The sequence below is a fragment of the Astatotilapia calliptera genome, chromosome 3, assembly GCF_964374335.1.
Source record: "Astatotilapia calliptera chromosome 3, fAstCal68.1, whole genome shotgun sequence".
Classification (NCBI taxonomy): Eukaryota; Metazoa; Chordata; class Actinopteri; order Cichliformes; family Cichlidae; genus Astatotilapia; species Astatotilapia calliptera.
The window spans coordinates 82,328,134-82,349,781 of record NC_137424.1 but is presented as its reverse complement, the minus strand read 5'-3'; the positions used below and the strand labels follow the sequence as shown (position 1 = coordinate 82,349,781).

The 21,648-nt window shown below is 45.6% G+C and overlaps 1 protein-coding gene across 1 annotated transcript in view; it reads right to left on the bottom strand.

Moving 5' to 3' along the window:
* The window catches only part of LOC145425983 (uncharacterized), a 35,049-nt gene extending 14,982 nt beyond the window's left edge, over positions 1 to 20,067 (bottom strand). The window contains exons 1-6 of the mRNA XM_080299503.1: positions 20,019 to 20,067; positions 12,730 to 12,771; positions 12,209 to 12,478; positions 11,892 to 12,134; positions 11,560 to 11,796; positions 10,566 to 10,655 (exon numbers count right to left, since the gene is read on the bottom strand). Of these exons, the coding sequence (XP_080155629.1) occupies positions 10,566 to 10,655; positions 11,560 to 11,796; positions 11,892 to 12,134; positions 12,209 to 12,478; positions 12,730 to 12,771; positions 20,019 to 20,055 (919 nt within the window). The 5' untranslated portion in view covers positions 20,056 to 20,067. The remainder of the gene's footprint in view (positions 1 to 10,565; positions 10,656 to 11,559; positions 11,797 to 11,891; positions 12,135 to 12,208; positions 12,479 to 12,729; positions 12,772 to 20,018) is intronic.
* Between the last annotated feature and the right edge of the window lie 1,581 nt (positions 20,068 to 21,648).

Genomic DNA, 21,648 nt, shown 5'->3' with positions numbered 1-21,648 from the left:
ACTAAATAAAAGTGCGCGCATACAGCTTTCTCTGAGTCAATTATATGAGTGGATAATGTCTGATAACTGATGGATCGTTGGGGCCCGTTCAGTTTGTTTAATGTTTGTCCTACCACACTCCGATGAAGGAAGAAAGTTCGTAGTCCTGCAGGTATCTGAAGCTTCAATGGGAATGAAACTTTGGCTTCGATAAAACCGCGGCAAATCCTATTCAATTTTGGGTTGGCTTGCCATCCAGTTAACTGGAACTGTGGAATCACTTCTCCTCGATGGGCTTGCTTCAGACTGGGTCCGTCTGTCGAGTCATCCTTTTACCAGATAACAAAAAAAAACCTGACCTATAAACAGGTCACAGGTCCATATAGTCACATTCACCGTTGTGAAACAGCCACACTTACTTAAAACATTCAAAATTAACAATAAGTATTAGTGTAACTCTATATCTTAATTCAGCTAGTTCTGTTGTACAACAAAATTATATCACTGCAGCATCATATCCTCTTAGATGAGCTATAATTTTATCAACCTGACGGCTGACAATGTTCTCAAAAAAAAAACACAGCTTCTATAGTTAACACTGTAGCTGCAGTCAGCAACTCACAGTAGCTCACCAGACTTGTGCATTATAACCAACTCAAAGAACACAACTGAAAATCTGAGAATCGGCGTACAATTGGATTAACTTCAAATCAAATCAAATCAAATCAAATCACTTTTATTGTCACATCACATGTGCAGGTACATTGGTACAGCACATGTGAGTAAAATTCTTGTGTGCGAGCTTCACAAGCAACAGAGGTGTGCAAAATACAATAATGTAAACAAGCAAAATACAAGAATGGCTACATCTGAAACTAATAAATATATGTACAATATATAATAGTATATGCATTCCTGGATGTGTATACTAAATATTTTCCTGTGTGTGTGTGTGTGTGTACACATATTTTACAAATTAAATAGAGTAAACAATAATAAATATATAAAATATACAGAGTTGAGACATGTGCAAAACAGTGGCATTACTGTACAGTATGGAGTGCATAATGTTGAAGTTCCAGTAGTGAAGCTGAGGTGTCTATGACGTGTTCAGCAGTCTGATGGCCTGGTGGAAGAAGCTGTCTCTCAGTCTGCTGGTACGGGATCGGATGCTGCAGAACCTCCTTCCTGATGGAAGCAGTCTGAACAGTTTATGGCTGGGGTGACTGGAGTCCTTGATGATCCTCCCCGCTTTCCTCAGGCAGCGCTTCCTGTAGATGTCTTGGAGGGAGGGAAGCTCACCTCCAATTATCCGTTCAGAGCACCGCACTACTCGCTGGAGAGCTTTGCAGTTGTAGGCGGTGCTGTTGCCATACCAGGTGGTGATGCATCCAGTGAGGATGCTCTCAATGGCACAGTGATAGAAGGTCCTGAGGATGCGGGGGCTCATGCCGAATCTTTTCAGTCTCCTGAGAAAGAAGAGGCGCTGCTGCGCCTTCTTCACTGTTTTGTTTGTGTGTACTGACTAGGGATGGGTACCGGTGTCCGGTGCCGTGATGGCACCGGTTCTGACATAAACGGTAGTAACCAGACCGAAAAGCAGCGCACATTTCGGTGCTTTATTTCGGTGCTTTTTTTTCCTGAGCTGTGATACACTTCTAGCCAATCATTTTACGTTTCCGAGGATAGTAGGCGGGTCCAGGTACGTATGTTCTTTTATGCAGAGCTACAGATTAAAAATGCCCAAGGCGAAGCGGTCAAAAGTCTGGCTGTACTTCACAGCAAAATATGCAAACTCAGCAGCCTGCAACAAGCGCTTTAAGCTGATACTGTGATACTGTCAAAGGAGGTAACACCTCAAATCCAATGAAACACCTGGCGACGCAGAGCGGTTTTTTTTTAAAAGACGAGAAATGCGCCGTATTTGATGGCAGCAGCAGCCGTTTTTCTCTGCGTGAGTAGCTTAATGTTGTGTGTAATTTACGTTGAGTAGGCTAACCATGTTATTACATTAATGCATGTAAGGTGAACTAGCAAACATCATCATAGGTACATGCAGCTGTCTTCTTGTTTGATGGCAGATACTCCCTTCACCCTGGCCAAAAAGGCTAAAATGACCAAAGAAAAAGAGGGAAACAGCTAAACATGAGAGGTTTTTGGACAAAGTTTGTATTCTTTCCATTGTTTAAGCACTGCTTCCAGCTAAGAGTGATACCATATATGCCCCATAGCTGCAGAAAAGGCTAACATTGTTATCTTTTTACAAAAACCCGCTGAATATGAGAGGTTTTTGGACCAATTTTGTGTTCTCCATTCTTTAAGCACCGGTTTGAGCACCGTTTGAGCACCGGCACCGTTTCAAAAGTACCGATTTGGCACCGGTATCGGATAAAACCTAAACGATACCCATCCCTAGTACTGACCACGTAAGATCCTCAGCCAGATGTACTCCAAGGAACCGGAAGCTGCTCACTCTCTCCACAGCAGCGCCGTTGATGGTGATGGGGGTGTGTACTTCTCTGCACCTCCGGAAGTCCACTATCAACTCCTTTGTCTTTGCGACGTTGAGGGTGAGATGGTTGTCTTGACACCAGTGGGTCAGGGCGCTGACCTCCTCCCTGTAAGCCGTCTCATCACCGTTGGTGATAAGACCCACCACTGTAGTGTCGTCCGCAAACTTCACAATGATGTTGGAGCTGTTAGTGGCTGTGCAGTCGTAGGTGTAGAGTGAGTACAGGAGAGGGCTCAGTACACACCCCTGTGGAGCACCAGTGTTCAGTGTGATGGGGGATGAGGTGATGCTGCCCAGTCTGACCACTTGGCGTCTGTCAGACAGGAAGCTAAGGATCCAGCTGCAGAGGGAGCTACTCAGTCCTAGATCCTGCAGTTTCCTGTCCAGCTTCGAGGGAACGATGGTATTGAATGCTGAGCTGTAATCTACAAACAGCATCCTCACATACGTGTCTCTCTTCTCCAGGTGTGACAGGGCAGTGTGTAGTGTCAGGGCTATGGCATCATCAGTGGACCTGTTGTGGCGGTATGCAAACTGTAGAGGGTCCAGTGAGTCGGGTAGTGCAGAGCAGATGAAGTCCCTGACCAGTTTCTCGAAGCATTTGCTCACGATGGGGGTCAGGGCTACAGGTCGCCAGTCGTTCAATGAGGAGATGGTGGAGGATTTGGGTACAGGGACGATGGTGGCCATTTTGAAGCAGGCTGGGACTACAGACAGAGAGAGGGAAAGGTTGAAGATGTGCGTGAACACTCCAGCCAGCTGAGCCGCGCATGACTTGAGGACGCAGCCGGGAATCCCGTCCGGACCAGTAGCTTTGCGTGCGTTCACCTTCCTGAAGCACTTCCGCACATCCTCCTCAGACACAGTGTGCGCACTGACGTCATCCGCGGTGCGCACACTGTCCGGTCTCATGGTGTTCGCTGTGTCGAATCTAGCGTAGAATACGTTTAGATCCTCACACAGAGAGGCCGTGGTCTGCGGTGTGCTGGTTTTCCCTCTAAAGTCTGCGATCGTGTTTAGTCCCTGCCACATACTCCGAGGGTTGTCAAACTGTTGTTCCACCCTGTCCCTGTACTCACGTTTGGCTGCTTTGATCATCTTCCGGAGTTGGTAATGTGCGTGTTTGTAGTCCGATGTGTTCGCGGAGGCAAAGGCGGTGCTCCGTGCCGCCAGTGCCGCGCGAACATCTCCGTTAATCCAGGGTTTTTGATTTGGGAAGGATTTAACTGTTCTGGATGGGACGACATCTTCCACGCATTTCCTGATAAATCCACAGACTGAGTCTGTGTACTCATCAATGTCTTTAGCAGCCACGTGAAACATTTCCCAGTCCGCATGATCAAAACAGTCCCGCAGCGCAGACTCCGATTGGTCCGTCCAACAGTGCACCGCCCTCCGGGTTGGAGCTTCCTGTTTCAGCTTCTGCCTGTAGGCGGGCAGGAGCAGGATGGAGCGGTGATCTGATTGGCCGAATGGGGCGCAGGGGAGGGCTTTGTACGCATCCCGGAAAGAGGTGTAGCAGTGGTCAAGTAGCCGGTCTCCACGAGTGTTAAAATGTATGTGTTGATGGAGTTTGGGTGAGACTTTCTTTAGGTTTCCCTTATTAAAGTCCCCGGTCGTGATAAACGCTGCCTCTGGGTGTGCGGTTTCCTCACTGCTGATCGCGCTGTACAGTTCCCTGAGTGCTCGGTCAGTGTCGGCTTGTGGGGGAATGTAAACAGCCGTAATAATCACTGCTGTAAATTCCCTCGGTAGCCAGAATGGCCGGCACTTAATCATCAGGTACTCCAGGTCCGGTGAGCAGAAGGATTTGACCGGGTGCACGTTCGCATAATCACACCAGCTGTTGTTGATCATGAAACATACACCACCGCCTCTGCTTTTCCCACTTGTTACACATAAAACTGATTAGCACCATTTCTTTTGGGTTTTTTTCTTAAACGTAATATGATTGCAGTCACTAGCCATTTCACACACAGAACACAGTCAAATTCTGCTAGCGTGAGCGCTAGCAGTTAGCTTAGCGGCTAGCGGACTCGCCGTCCCGTTAAGTCTGCCCTTTTATCCTTAACAAATTAGGTTTTCCCCACTTTTCGTACTCACCGTTGACAGGGTGAAACTCTGAACAACCAAAAACAACTGCAGCAGACTTGCTTTTAACTCCTAGCGATTCGACTTCGTGAACATTAGTTTCTCTGGCACATGGCATTGTATGACCCGGAACAAAATGGCAACACAGGAAATCATGTGATCAAGGTCAACAGCAAGGGTCACTGGGAGCTCATTGCTGATTGGCCAAGTTAAATGACAACAGATGATCTTATTTGTCCACATATTCCTTTAAACATAAAAGAAAAAAAAAGGATTGACTAAATTGTTTACATTATACACGAAAAACTACTTTCCACTGCTCTTTTTTTCTAGCTGGGCTACAAGTGCGATCCTCTATGCTGTTGCATGCTGGGGGAGCAGGCTGAGGGTCGCAGATGCCAACAGACTTAATAAACTGATCCGTAAGGCCAGCAATGTTGTGGGGATGGAGCTGGACTCCCTCAAGGTGGTGTCGGAGAGGCGGATGCTGTCCAAGATAAAGACAATGTTGGATAACACCTCCCACCCACTCCATGACATGTTGGTCAGCCACAGGAGCACGTTCAGTGAGAGACTGAGATTACCCATGATGCACCACTGAACGACACAGGAAATCATTCCTGCCTGTGGCTCCCTGTACAACGCATCCACTTAACACACTGTTTGCTGCTACAACTACACGTGTTTCTTTTCCAGCTATTTATTTATGAGTGACTTATGTATGTTATGGAACGCCAGGACTGCCATAATGAATTAATTAAATACACCATTAAATAATTAATTAAATGTGGCAATAATTAATTAAAATTGGAATTAATTAATTAAATAAATAGTTATGACACATGTAATTAATTAATTATTGACACATTTAATTAATTATTTATGTATTTCACATTTTAATTAATTATTGACACATTTAATTAATTAATTATGTATTTCACATTTTAATTAATTATTGACACATTTAATTAATTATTTAATGATATATTTATTTATTTCATTTTGGCAGTCCTGACGCCTGGCTCTCGTCATGAAATAATTTTATCTGTCAGCCTCACCCATCAAACTCAGGGGGCGGGGTTAACGCTGCCCATGCAGCTTCTCTAACATTTGATTGGTTGCCGTGCAAAGTAAGTCAAAACAGGTCGATCCTAGATAATCGATTGCTTGTGTAGACTTGGGGCAGCCAGGTATCCCAGAATGCAGATCAAATCACAGGTCGTTTTTCTGTCACCAGCTACACTTTTAACAGTGTTTTAGCCGCGAATGTCGCGCCGTATGTCTGGTCAGGTTGTCAACATAGAACATGTTTGCAAAAGTGCTCAGATGTTTTCAGAGATTTCACTAGCTCTGCTAACAGTTAGCATGCAGAGCGCACCGAGGGGGTACATTAACCGGTTTGTTTACATATTCCACTCTCCGTGTTCCACATGTTGCATTCGCAGATTCTCATTTTCACCGAACGATCGTCTCTTTCCGCCTGGTCTTGTGTCTCTGTGCTTCTGTAACATAAAGAACGAGCTGACATTTTTCTCATGAAACCAGCGATCAGCTCAACAGACCCTCAGTTTACCTGCATGCATCCTCCTCCTCATCTGTCAGCTGTTTAACACCTGCTGCTAATTCAAGAAACACGCCTAGTTACCTGGTGATAGTCACAGTTTAACTGCACAAGATAAGTAAATATAGTATTTTCCCCGAGCGCAGAGCTGCTGGAGCTCGTTTCCTTACAGAGCACTTTATAGGCGAACAGCTTCATCAGCGGCTGATGTCCAATCACCGGCACACAGCTTTCAAACCTCAGCTGAGTTTTAGCTCTCAGTGGTTAAACGCTGGACTTCATTCACTCAGGTTCTGTCTGTCGGGTCACGTTTACTTCGCTGTTTTATTTACAACTGAGCAAATCGGTTTGGCTGAGGTTAAAGTTACGTTTCATAACTGCATAGTTTCACAGACGTTTAATGGTTCACATGTGTTAGACTGAACTATCATCTAAATATCATCTGTTTTTTAATAGTTATTCAACTGTATTCTAAGCACCAGCTGTCTGTTAGAATGTGATTTTTTCTCTCTCTGTTGGCAGAGGTATAAAAATGCGCAGGAAAATCTGACGTGCATGGCAAACTTCACCGACGATATTTAGGGAGGAATAAACACACATCAAACATAAATGAACCATTTGCCTGTCTCCATAATTGAGAGCATTTTCTCTTCTTATGTCAACACTCTCTCTCTCTCTCTCTTTTTTTTTTTTTTTTTGCTTTTTCGGTCATGTTATGTTTACCTGTCAAAGGCTTGTTACAAACTATGAAACACATTGTGCAGACTTCTGGATGTTAGAAGAAAACGAATACTGCTCATGAATGAGACTAAAGGCAGGAAGGTGTCCTTTAAAACTAAACATGTTAATAGGACCTCCCTGTTTATATCATAGTTTATGATATAGCACGTGTATTTCAGTAATAGCCTGCTGAGGCCACTATACGTGCTGGCCTCATATCAAATGTGAAGGCAGACTGAGTCTATGTTTGACGTTTGTTTATATCTAATCTTCCTTTTCAAACATTTAAACAGCAGCGAGTCTGCAGCTGAGGGAATACAAATTCAAATTGTCGGAACAGGTTTGCTCGTTTCTTGGATTCATTTGGTGATTTATTAAATGTATAACTGTGTGGTGGGGCGTGGTCTGCGGTGCCGTGCAGGGAGGGCGGACGCACCTGCACGGCATCCTTAATCACGCCCGCCTAGTTAAAAACACGGGGACTGAGGGGTTTGGGGGTGTTGTGGTGTGGTGAGATGTAAATAAAGATGACTCTGAACGTTGCTCCGTGGTCCCGCCGTGTCTTATTCACGCCACATTGGTGCCGAAACCCAGGAGGCAGCACGGCGGGTCCATATCGGAGCCAGGGAATGGAGGAGCTGGCCCAGAGGGTGGCCGAAATGGCGGCCGCCCAGCGGGAGCAGGCGGCGGAGGTGCGTCGCCAGCAGGAAGAGCTGCAGGACCAGTCCGAGCGGCACCTGGAAAGGATTGGGGAGCTGGCGGCGCTGCTCTGGGCCTGGGCGCCACCCCCACAGGTGTGTCCCGAGGACAGTGAAGCGGTGGAGGAGCCGCGTGAGGCACCTCAGCAGCCGGAGGTGGCAGACGAGGCGCGCGGGGATCTGCGCCTGCCGGAGGAGGGGGAACAGCCAGGTGAAGGGCTGCTCCTGCCGGGAGTGGTGGATGAGCCGCTCCAACCGGAGGCGGCAGACGAGGTGCGCGAGGGTCTGCGCCGGTTGGAGAAAGAGGAGCTGCACGAGGGGCTGCTCGAGCCGGGAGTGGCGGCGGAGGGAGCAGTAGTGACGGAGGAGTCGCGCTATGGGCTGCTCCAGCAGGGAGCGACAGCGGTGACGGAGGGGCCGCGCAAGGAGCTGGAGGTCCCAGTGCCAGGGGAGCTTGCTCGAGTGGAACTGGCGAGCGAGGCGGGCGCCACGCTTGAGATCGCCGTGCTCGCCAGAACGGCCTCACCACCACCAGAGGCCTGTACACGCCACACCTCTGCCCAGCCACCTGTGAGCTGGGGCTCACGCTTGTGCCGGCCGCGCCGGGTGCACCTGTCACGTGTCCGACTTCCGAACCAGCTTTGCCTGCGCCGCTGGATTCGCGGGCGGCCGCCTGAACTCGCACCTCCCCGTCGCTTGGCCGGGGCCTGGGGGTGCCAGCTGTCCGGGCTGACTCCCTCTCCCACTGGCGGTGGGGGAGTAGGTTCGGCCGGATGGCTCCCCGGCCTCAATCGGGCGATGGGGGTATGTGGTGGGGCGTGGTCTGCGGTGCCGTGCAGGGAGGGCGGACGCACCTGCACGGCATCCTTAATCACGCCCGCCTAGTTAAAAACACGGACTGAGGGGTTTGGGGGTGTTGTGGTGTGGTGAGATGTAAATAAAGATGACTCTGAACGTTGCTTCGTGGTCCCGCCGTGTCTTATTCACGCCACAAACTGTTATTCTAATCTGCTGCTGAGTCTCTTACACTTTTCTTTATGCTGTATATTTTCACGTCTCTGGAATAGTTGGCAGTTAGATAGTCAGCTGGGAAACTTTGTGTTAACTCATGGAGCTGAGGATATCGTGGATATGCTGACCTCGCTGCGTGGTGTACAGAGCGAGGTCAGCATGATTAATATTCACAATAAAAATATTAGCCGAACATCATGAAGTCTGTATGTGTTTCATAGTGTGGAACAACCTTTGTACAGTTAAAGCCAGCAGTTACTACATGACGGAAACACCAACGTTATCTCTTTTATGTGTTTATACACAGGTCACGCTGATTACTGAACAAAAACCCAAAGATCAGATGTTAAACAGATTTATTTGCTCTCTCTCCTCCTTAAACATGTTTTTAATGTTAGTTATAATTCAGAATTGGCGACTGAAACACGTAGGACACATAAGAACATCAGGAAATAAAACACCGATAAATATAACCTCAGTAAAAGAAGTCAGCGGGGGTTACTACAGCTGTGTACCGGGGCCTGCGCTTTGTCGGTGGGATTGCTTGCGAGGCGAGCGGGTCTATCCCACGCTTTGCCGTGAGACTGGGCAGACATCTCCGAAATCATCGAAGCACTTTTGCAAAGAGGCTGTATCTTGACAAACCGACCAGACACATGAAGATTAAACCGCTACATTCTCGGCTAAAAAAATATTAAAACGGTATTTGGTGACACACAAACAGGGTTTTTCAAAGCTCAGTTCTGTTAGCTTCCACATGCCGGTTGTTGTGTGCTAGAAACAATGGCCACCAGGCCAAAGCAATGGTTTTGACTCGATCAGCGTTAACCCCGCCCCCTGAGTTTGATGGGTGAGGCTGACAGATAAAATTATTTCATGATGAGAGCCAGGCGTCAGGACTGCCAAAATGAAATAAATAAATATAGCATTAAATAATTAATTAAATGTGTCAATAATTAATTAAATGTGTCAATAATTAATTAAAATGTGAAATACATAAATAATTAATTAAATATGTCAATAATTAATTAATTAAATGTGTCAATAATTAATTAAAACGTGAAATACATAAATAATTAATTAAATGTGTCAATAATTAATTAATTACATATATCATAACTATTTATTTAATTAATTAATTCCAATTTTAATTAATTATTGCCACATTTAATTAATTATTTAATGGTGTATTTAATTAATTCATTATGGCAGTCCTGGCGTTCCATAGTATGTATGTATGTATATATATGTATATATTGTACTATTCTTAGTTAGCGTATTGTCTGTCTTGTCTTAATGTTGGTTTATAATGGAGCACTGTAACAAAAAATAATTTCCCCCAGGGATCAATAAAGTATTCTGATTCTGATTCTGATATGATTGTTGGGTTTTTCTCTGTATCTATTATTGTAGGATCTACTGTACCTTACAATATAAAGCTCCTTGAGGTGACTGTTGTTGAGATTCGGTGCTATATAAATAAAACTGAATTGAATTGAATTGAATACATCGGGGAAACCAAACAACCTCTGGGTAACAGGATGGCACAACACTGAAGAGCTACCTCGTCAGGCCAGGACTCTGCAGTCTATTTACACCAACAGGCCAGTGGACACTCTTCCAAGGATGAGGATGTAACATCCTGGACAGGGAGGAACGCTGGTTTGAGGGCGGAGTCAACGAGGCCATTTATGTGAAACCATAATGGCCTCGCCGTTTCAGAGATGAAACCATCTCTGAATCAAGGAAGGGGTACATCTTTCACCATCTTACAATGCTGTGATTGCAGCTATTCCCCAACTCTCTGTGAATGGTACTCATGTCCATTGATCAGTGGTCTTTGATCAATGATCAGAGACCATGAGTGATGAAACGTTTCTCCCACTGAAAACGCTACATCCAGATGAACAGAATCAACCTTTTGGGATACAGAGGTAATAATTTTGGAGAAACGTTTAAAGAGAAGATTGAAAGTAACATGAAGGAGACTCACAGCAGAGGCAGATGATCCATCTCAGACTCTTGTCTGCAGGTTCTTCACAGTTGTGACCTCCATAACACCACAGGTCTGCTCTCAAACCTCCTACATTACCCAGAGCACACATCGGCATTAATCAAACCACTCCGACAGCACCACCGTAGCAAGCCTGCAAAACTGTTCATAAAATGTTGTAAAACAGATAACTAGTCATCTGCAAAGGAATTGCTCAGACGTCTGTGGGGAGAGCAGGATGGTCTGACATTTGTTAAAGGCCTCTAATGTCTAATGAAAATGATGTGCCAGGAGTCCCCTGTTGTCACCCTGGCTGGCTATCGAGCTGACAAACCAAGCAGATATTTAACATACGTTCTCGTCTGAAAATATGTTAAAAGTTTATTTTGTGACCCAGAATGAGTAATAAGAGTAATATTAAAACTGAGTAGCTGCCGCCATTGTTGGAAACTGGAATTGTTTGGGCCGCGCTATGAATTCTGGGATATGGTGGGCCACGAAGGACACACCCAACCCATCCTTCAAATCTGGGGAAAAGGAGGACCCATTTGTTGGGCGCATTTGGAGCAGCCCTCAAATTTGGGCAGCCTTCGTCACACTGCTTACAAATGCGGCCTCTGAAAGATGATACCCCTAAATCTGGGCATAGCTAAAGATTCTTAGGATCCAGTTTAAAGTTTTACAGCTTTAATGTGAAGCTCTCACCTTAGAAACAAACAGCAGTAGTACTAAGCACACTCAGACATTCACTGCTGTTCAGGTATTCTGCCACTCTGCCACACATCACCAGTTTAACAAGTTTCTGCACATTTATTTTTATGTTCTTTATATACAGCGCCTCAGGTCAATCAGGTACCACACCTTCACAATCACTAACAGCTTCTTACCCATTCAGACTGTGAATCAGTGATCAGCGAGTCTAAACTCCCTATGGGTAATTACTGTAGCAATCAGATTACAACTGTTCATATCAGGTGAGTGAGAACTTTCATACCGTTAAATTTCCAGCAGAGGAACAGAACCAAACACAGAACTAGAACCAGGAGAAGCCCAGAAACCAGACCTGCTACAACTGGGACCAGGAAAGAGGGAGGAGGAGGACAGGTGGATGCTGGGAGAGGAGGAGAGGGAGGACAAGTAAGAGGAGTTTTTGCTGGAGGAGCAAAGTTTGTGGAGGTGCTTGGAGGAGGAGGACAGTGAGGAGGAGAAGGATGGATGATTTTGGGAGGATCTGCAGGAGAGATGATGAAGATGGTTCAGTCAGTTTATTATCAGGTCACAATGTTACATCAGGTTTTAAACAGGAAGTGATGTCAGTGTTCTGACCTCTGACCCTCAGAAAGCTCTGAGGAGACTTTGCACCATCATCAGTAGAACATGAGTAGAGACCTTCATCAGACTGCGTGATCTTAGTGATGATGTGCTCTCGTTTACGTTTATTTTCAGCTTCATGCCCTTTAATGGAGAAATAAGCTGCGACCGTGTCACCATTCCTCTGTCTGCAGCGCAGAATGACATCACTTCCTGTCCTCACAGGAAGTGCAGGGACCTCCAGGATGACAGCTTTATCTGACCATCAGAGACAAACAGAGTTAATGAGAGCAGAGTCACACAGAGACAGAGACACAGCTGGAACATCTCACCTGTAGTGTCTGATTGGACACTGAGGGAGACGTTGTCACTCTGGTGTCCAGAGGAGTCCTCACACCACAAGGTTTCACTGGGAGCAGAAAGATCCACAACACAGTAGGAACCAAGAAGCCTCCCAAAGCCTCTACAGTCCTCAGTGGGTCCTCCTCTGCTCCTCTTCACTGTCCATCCATCAACTGTCTGTCCATCATCAACACAACTCAGATCCACTGAAGGAGATCCACTGAAGACCTGCTGAAGGTTTGGACAGACAGACAGAGACACTGGAGGACACACACACACACACACACACGCACGCACGCACACACACACACACACACACGCACGCACGCACACACACACACACACACACACACACACACACACACACAGACACACACAGACACACACACACAGACACACACACAGAGACACAGACACAGACACACACAGACACACACAGACACACACACACAGTAAGTGTATTTGTGTTCTTGTTTGAGTCTCACTGATTGTTTAACTTTCATCAACTCACCTGCAGAAACAGTCGGTGCAGACAGCAGCAGCACACACACACCTGCAACACATCACATCATTATAACACACACACACACACACACACACACACACACACACACACACACACACACACACACACACACACACCTGTAACACATATCAATGACACAGGCTGTGATCAGCTGACCTCTGCTGGTTATCAGGTTTCTGCTCTTTGTGGATTTACCTCAGTACATTCTGCACTATTCAGTTCAGCTTTGTTTATACACCTGACTCCACCCACTCCCACTGAGAGTGGCCTTTATGACTCTGTTTGATTAAACATGAGTAGTTTATGGCAGCCAGTAGCAATAAAGAGCAGTTATGTTTCTCAAAGTGAAAAAGGAGAAGATACCGTCTGCTGCTCTGTAAAGTTCCTGACAGCAGCACCACATGATTTAATTTCCTTCAAACATTAGTCAGCTTAGTAAGCAGAGCTCCTCCATCTCTGCTGAACGTCACATGACCAAGCTGAAATTAATCTCACTTCATACACGTCATCCTTTGTTCCTCACCCTGTGTGCTTCATACTGTAACGTTATAAAGGGCTAGGGCGCCTGACTGCAGCTTGATGGGTAATAAGCTAATCAGAAATAGCTTTGACTACGGAGCCCGAGTGTGAATAAAACACAAACAATGGAAATAGAGCTCAAAAATATATAAATTGTGTGATTCTTACTCTGAATCTGAATAAGTACGCGGGACAACTGTGTCCCATAAGACCAACTCTTTTCCTACTTTATTATTCCTCCCAGAATGCATTGCCAGTGCGTACATTACACAATCGAACAATAAACACATACGGCCCATACAACAAATGTACCAGGGACAATTATGAATACACCACATATATTATGTATGTTATGGTGATGTGGAATATATAGACAGATATACAAAAAACATATATATTCTAAACAACAACAACAACAACATCATAATAATAATAATAATAATACAAAATGACCAGTTTGGTCCCAACAGGAAGTGGGACAAGGTTTAGACCAGTTTAGTTCAGTTCTGTTGACTTGTAATAGGCCATGTACCAACAGGCATATAGCTCAAGTCCATTTACAGATTCATTGGTCATACCACAATGAATCGGGTGGCTTGCCATCCATCACTGGTCAGGGCTTTTGATTGTGGGAAAAAAACCCCTGTCTTTCACGTTGTCAAGGCTCTGTGTGCGGGTAGGTGGAGATGAGGATCCAAACGCAGCACTCAGAGACTGAATACAACTCAAAACCTGAGCTTTATTGCTGGCAAAGGAGCAAAACATGAACTGAACTGAACAATGAATAATGACCCTGGGAACCAAAACACACAGGCACAATCTGAGGTATTTTGTAAATACGCCGCATTTGTATAGCGCTTTACTCAGTCCCTAAGGGCCCCAAACCGCTTTACACTACATTCAGTCATTCACCCACGCATTCACACACTGGCGATGGCAAGCTATGTTGTAGCCACAGCTGCCCTGGGGCGCACTGACAGAGGTGAGGCTGCTGGACACAGGCGCCACTGGGCCCTCTGACCACCACTAGTAGGCAAACATGGGGTTAGTATCTTGCCCAAGGATATTTGGCATGCGGCCAGGAGGCAGCCTGGGATCAAACCACTGACCTTCTGATTAGTGGCTGACCTGCTCTGCCACCTGAGCTACAGCCACCACGCGACACAGACACAAAGAAACACAGGGCTAAAATACACGGAGGAAGTCATCAAGGAATAGAACACAGGAGGGAGACACAGCTGGGACATATTAGGCCTAACGAGACAGGGGAGCAAAGCTAGACAGTCATGGTCCTGAGTCTGACGACTCAGGGTTTTGGGTTTCTTTATATTATTCTATGTTCTTGTTTATTCTGTTATGTCTTTTGTTTAGGTTTGCTATGTGTTTGGGTTTTGTTTTATTTATTTCTCTGTGCAATGAAATTCTTCCTTTGCTGTCCACACACAAATGCCAAGTTAGGTAGGGTTGACAGAACAAGATAAATAAGGGTAAAAATAAGAGGGCAACAGGGTAACTATGGGAGATTGCTGTTTGTTGATTACAGTTCAGCGTTCAACACAATAGTGCCCGGTAGACTGTTCACAAAGCTCAGGGATCTGGGACTCAACAGCCGTCTGTGTGCATGGGTGATGGACTTCCTCACTGGCAGAACTCAGGTGGTGAGGGTGGGTAGATGCGTCTCTAACTGCATCACCATCAACACAGGAGCACCTCAGGGATGTGTCCTCTCGCCACTGCTCTACTCCCTCTACACTTCAGACTGTGTGGCCACCCATGGCTCCAACACCATTGTGAAGTTTGCTGACGACACAGTGGTGTTGGGTGCCATCTCCAACAACGATGAGGCGGCCTACATGGATGAAGTGAAGAATCTGGCATCGTGGTGCCAGGACAACCACCTCCAGCTGAACGTCAGCAAGACCAAGGAGCTGGTGGTGGACTTCAGAAGGGGTCAGCACAGAGACTACAAGCCCATTATCATCAATGGAGCTCCAGTGGAGAGGGTGCAGTCCTTCAAGTATCTTGGTGTCCACATCTCCTCAGACCTGACATGGGCTGCCCACATTCAGGTCCAGACCAAAAAGCTGTAACTTTCTAGATTATTTTATTTCTATTTATATAATGTACATAACTCACCCACTTGCTGCACAAAATGTGCTCTTTCTATATATTCATTCACTGTATATAACGTTCTGTCTCTCTCTTTTTTCTTTGCACAGTCGAGGAGCGTATCAGGTCACATTTCACTGTGCGTTATACCTGTATAACCATGCACGTGACAAATAGAGAATCTTGAATCTTGAAGACAAGATATTAGGATAAATATGGTAAAAAAAAAAGCATAAAAAATAGTGAAAGATAATAAAATAACTACAAAAATAAGTAAATGAAGACAAGTGAGGTATGCAGTTGTCAGTGTAAATGGATGTACAAGAAGCTTAATGTGCAAAATGAATTTAGTGTGCAAAGTGTCTTGATGTGCAAATTGCAGTTGAGGTAGGTCGGCTGTCCAGGAGTCTGATAGCAGTGGGAAGAAGGAGTTGTTGAGTCTGGATGTTCTGGATTTGACACTTCTGAACCTTCGTCCTGAGGGCAGAAGGGTGAACAGCCCGTGTTGGGGGTGTGTGGGGTCTTTGAGGACAGAGACAGCTCTCCTCTGGACTCTGTGATGGTACATGCTCTGCAGAGAGGGCAGCGGGGTCCTGGTTCTCTGCAGTTGTTTTCACTCTCTGCAGGCGTTTGCGGTCCATAGCAGTAGTGCTGCTGTACCATGCAGTGATGCAGCTGGTCAGGGTGCTCTCCACATGGCAGCTGTAGAACCTGGTGAGGATCTTGGCCAACATACCACATTTCCTCAGCCTCCTCAGGAAATACAGCAGCTGCTGAGCCTTCTTGACCAGCTGTGTGGTGTTTGGTGTCCAGGTGAGGGCCTCAGAGATGTAGACGCCCAGGTACCTAAAGCTGCTCACCCTCTCCACTTCACTCTCCCGGATAAACAGGGGCTGGTGAGGCCTCTTCTTCTTCCTCATGTCCACTATCATCTCCTTTTTTTTTATCAGTGTTGAGGGTGAGATTGTTGTCCTCACACCATGACACCAGACCGGCCACCTCTCTCCTATAAGCTGCTTCGTCCCCACCAGTGATGCAACTGATCACTGCAGTGTCATCTGTGAACTTCAGTATGATGTTGTCTTTGTTGGAGGTGGCACAGTTGTGGGTCTACAGGGTGTAGAGGATGGGGCTGAGGAAGCAAACATGTGGAACTCCAGTGTTGGTACTAATGCTGGCTGAAGTCTTGTTGGCGATCCTGACAGACTGAGGCCTGCCAGTTAAAATGTTCTGTAGCCAGTCACAGAGTGTGGGGTGCAGGCCGAGTGTAGACAGTTTGTAGATGAGTTTGTGAGGGATGACTGTGTTGAAGGTGGAGCTATAGTCAACAAAGAGTACCCTGATGTAGGAGTAATTATTGTCCAAGTGGGAGAGTGAATAGTCAAGGGCAGCAGCAATGGTGTCTGACGTGGACCTATTGGGCCTTTAGGCATATTGCAGGAGATCCAGCGTGTCTGTGATGTTGCTCAAAGTAAGACTTCAGTATAAAAAAAAAACGGTCCAGTTATGGCGCTGAACTTTAATCTCAGCCAAACCAATTTACTTAGGAACAAATAAAACACTAAAATAAACCAAATATTAACATTTAGAAGTTATCTAAGTGACTTATATATCATGTTTAACCCGAGTAGCGAAAGGCCGCGGGGGTTCTAAAACAATGTGCCAGAAGTTCACACAGCTACATTCTCGCCTGAAAATATCTTAAAAGTTTATTTTGTGATCCAGAAAGATTAATATTTCAAACTTCCTCGGCCACTTTTGGACGAAATGCATTCTGGGATATTTGCCTGGGTTTGGCTAAGTTGCTGGCGAGCTGATTGGAGACCACAACAGCCAATCAGAAATTTTTGCATCCAAGTCTGTGATTGGTTGGTTTTGTGGCAAACATATAACGGTGTATAGAAAGCGTTGAATGCGCAGGGGCAGAGATGTTGAGGGTGCGAACATCACACTGCGAGCAGGTCCAAGAGATCTGAGCGAGTGTATTGTGAAATCAAAGTCCTGCAGGCAAAGTGGCCAGCGGGCGAGTCAGCCTGTTGGGTTTTGACAAGACATGAACACAGAGGTGTATAATCAATTGTATAATGATAGAGGTCTGATCCTTAGTAGTCTGCAAAGACTCTGTGCCTTCCAGAGTGTTCTTGCATACACGCACATCCTAAGGTAATGAGAGAGGTCGTACATTCTCTTTCTGATTTATGGTGTAGGAGGACACCTACTCTGTATCTGTTTAAGTATAAGAGCCCTTTGTTTAGGTGGACCGCTGGGCTCCTAGCAACAGCTTTGGGGAGTCGTTCACAGGCTCACATCTTGACATACAAACACACGCACACGTACACACACACACACACACACACACACACACACACACACACACACACACACACACACACACACACACACACACACACACATATACTGGTACTCTTTGTTCACATGTATGCCTGTATAAGATGTCATATGTTAATGAACCTATGTATACTCATCTAACCACAATAAAGAGCAGTGCTACGGGGGAGCTAACTGAGAGTGAGTGGGGTTCGAGCTGCAGGAACGGCACTTGTCTCAGACATCTCCCTCGTGCACGTGATCATACAAAGAGCCAGTTGGCCCTTAAGAAACTCAGGGTGAACCTCATCCACCTTAGGGGCCTGGCCACCAAAGAGTTGTAGAACTACTTCAGCAACCTCGCCCCCAGTAATAGGCTATAATAAGAACTCCAGGGTCTCCGTGGATGGTTCTTGCCAGGGGCAAACCCAACAGGCAACGTAAACAAAGGAGGCAAAAATGAGGCTGCAGGGCAGGGCCCCTGGCACGGCTAAAGAAACAAGCATGGTCCACTATCACAACAGGAATGGCCACTCCAGTAAGAACAAAAGAGGGTTTTTTTGCATCTACATCAATGACAGCTGATGTAAATACTCACTGTAGACAGCCACTGTTCCCTGGATTTGGAATATTGGACTGTGAAATGCAGACCCAGCTACACACGTGATGAGTTTATTGTAATAATAATGTGTATGTGTTAGTCCCCGTAGGGAAATTATTCCTCTGCGTTTAACACCCTCACTCACAAGACAATAACCAGTCAGCAGAACTCCCATCCTGTCGCTGTGCCCAGATTTGAACAGTATATTAAAAGCTACAGAGCAACCCCTCTACCACATCTAGTTTTGTCAGACCAAATGTCCATGCTGCTGATCCCTGCATATACTCCCATACCTCCCATTAGGAGGAAAGCCCCCCACACCCAGCCCCCCACAACAGCTGCAGGACTGATTTGAAAACACAGACTGAAGAAATAGCTGCTAATCGTCTACTACCGTTGCTCCACTGAAAGTGTGCTGACATACTCTATCTCTGTATGGTTCTCAGGCAGCACCACGACACACAAAGAGGCACTTCAGAGGGTCATCAATATGAGCCAAAAAATCATTGGACATCCTCTTCCCTCCCTGAAGGACCTGTACAGCACTCACTGTCGCTGAGGGCATGCAGCATCCTACGGGACTGTACACACCCAGGACACCTTTTACAACAGGGCAGTTTTTGGGGGGCAATAATAATGTGCAATAAATATTCATTCCTTTATTTATTTATTAAGTCATTCCTTTTTTGCTCATACCTTTCTTGCACTTAAACAAAAATCCACTTTAAAGATACTGTGTCGACGTGGGACAGTTTCCAGTTTCAAGTATGAACGTCCAATGACAGTAAAGAGCCATCTTTTGTTATCTTTTTACTTTACTAACTCTCCAGCTGCAGCCCCATGAAGTATACCTAACAGCTAAGGTGCAGAACATGGCCCTTTCAAACTCAGTGTTCTCAGCCTCGTTTGAAATGATGATGATGTGGTTCTGCTGGAGGTGGGAGTTGAAGATGTCATGGAATGTGGCCTTTGCTAGGCATTTCAGCACACCCTCACTATCTGGTTAGGTGAATGTCCTGCATTTGTACAGCGCTTTTCTAGTCCCCAAGGACCCCAAAGCGCTTCACACTACATTCAGTCATCCATCCAGTCACCCACCCATCCACACACACATTCACACACTGGCGATGGCAGCTACATTGTAGCCACAGCTGCCCTGGGGCGCACTGACAGAGGCGAGGTGCACCAGGCCTGCTCAACATCCTCCCCCACCACCTGATCCAACTCACCACCCAGTGGTCAGCAGTTGACAGCTCAGCTCCTGTCTTCACTTGAATGTTGAAGACATACAGCTGCACATCTGATGACACCATTACAAAATTATGGCTGTGCATTTGAGACGAATGGTGTCCTGGTCCCATGTGCACTTATGGACATGGTGTTTGTTATGGACAAACTGATTCTGCACATAGTAATCCAATAACAGACTATCACTCAGGTTCAGATCAGGCCAGTAACACAGTTACTTCTAAAAGTAATATGACACATCGTTGTAACAAACCAAACCAAATATACTGTTTATGCACTTGTAATTAAAATCAATGTACGGTTTGTTCTGACAGCACAAACTGTCTCAAGCTGTACAAACTCCTAATTAGTGGAATAGCTGATATTTGGCAGTGCAACCTTGTATAACCTATATTATATTATGTTATAATATACAGACTGTGAGCTGCTGTCAGAGTCTCTGCTGGAAATAAATGAGTGAGGGACTCACCGAGGAGGAGGAGCAGAGGGGTGGCTGCTGGCTTCATGGTGTCTGGATGTAGACTGAGCACATGGGCTCTGAGCTACGGAGAGATACCCGCTTTCATCACTTCCTGTTCTCACGTCAGCGTGCTGCTGTGTGTCCGGCTCACAAAGGTCCTTCATGAAGTGTCCCAGCTGTCCTTCTCAGTCCATCACAGCTCAGTGTGTGAAAGCAGCAGCTCAGAGAGCACAGGCTGACTATGGCTCTGCTCATTAAAGACCCTACCAGAGCAAACCCAACAATCATATGACCCTCTATGAGCAGTCGTTCAGCGATAGTAGGATGTTTGATGAATTTAGTTATTGGAGTGAGCCCATGAGGAAGAGGCAGAAAGACAAGAGGCCATCCTGAAAATCAGATTTCTCTGGAGAGTAATGATGCTCGTGTCCTCACTGCTCTGCAGCTCAGTAACATTAATGATGTTACACAGCAGGAATATAAAACAACAGCATGATGCTTTGGTCACAAATACACGATATAGTGAGTAATCATCATCTTTGCTTCTGTTGCTGTTTGAACTGTTAAAGGTGTTTGTGGTCCTGAATTTAAAGAGTGCAGACTGCAGCAGTTTCAGATCCTCTCTCTGATCACCAGGAGAATAAAAACGAGGAGACGACTTCAACATGATTCATCTGCAGCTTTAAACAACTTCCTCATAATAAGACAGTTAATGAAGAATGTTTAATTATATGATTATAATGAGATGATCATGATGACCACGTGTCTTTCACAGAGATTACATTTGTTGTGCAGATGATAAAACAGCAGAGGTTTTGTCTTGTACAGTTTGTCACTTTAGGTGTGAACAAGCTGTTTTCACACCATTTAAAGCAGACGTCAGACTGCAGATAAGATCAGCTCAGCTCTGTGCTGTGCTTAAAATAAGCTGCTGCTGTCTTCATGCACAGAACATGACCCAGCACTGTGTTTAAACACTTTAACTCAGGCAGCAGCAGCAGGCCACAGCAACCTCACATCACAGACACACACCCAACAACCGGAGTACAACACAGTATGACACTGACAGGCTGCATCATCAGAGTAATGTCATGGTTCTCAGGTGACCCAGTGTTTGTGCTTTGGTTAATTAATACTGTTTGATTTATTGTGACTCGTGGTTCTGCTTCTCTTGGTTGTGCTTTGGTAGTTTCTAGTCCCTCGCTTTCTGTTACTGTGCCTCTGCTGTATTCCATGTTTCATGTCTCCATTGTCTTTGTGTTTGTTAATCTACCATGTCTGCTTTCTGTGTTCCCTTTCTCTCTCCCCAGTCAGCTATGTGCATGCAAACTCCACACAGAGAGACCCCGGCCTGTTGGTGGAATTGAACTCAGGACCTTTTCTCTGTGCGGCAACAGTGCTGCCGTGGGGCGGCACGGTGGTACAGTATGTAAGTTACACTGTTATATACATGATACATTTAAAAAACAAGAAAATTATGTTTTATTACATTACAGTGATTTTATGTTATTTTACATTTGAGATGTGAAATCAGTCTATTTATGTAAATTTAATGATATTCTAGAAAAACAGTACAAAACTGTAAAATACTCAGTACAATACTTTTATATTACAATTTTTTTCCAGTGTATCCAAGTGT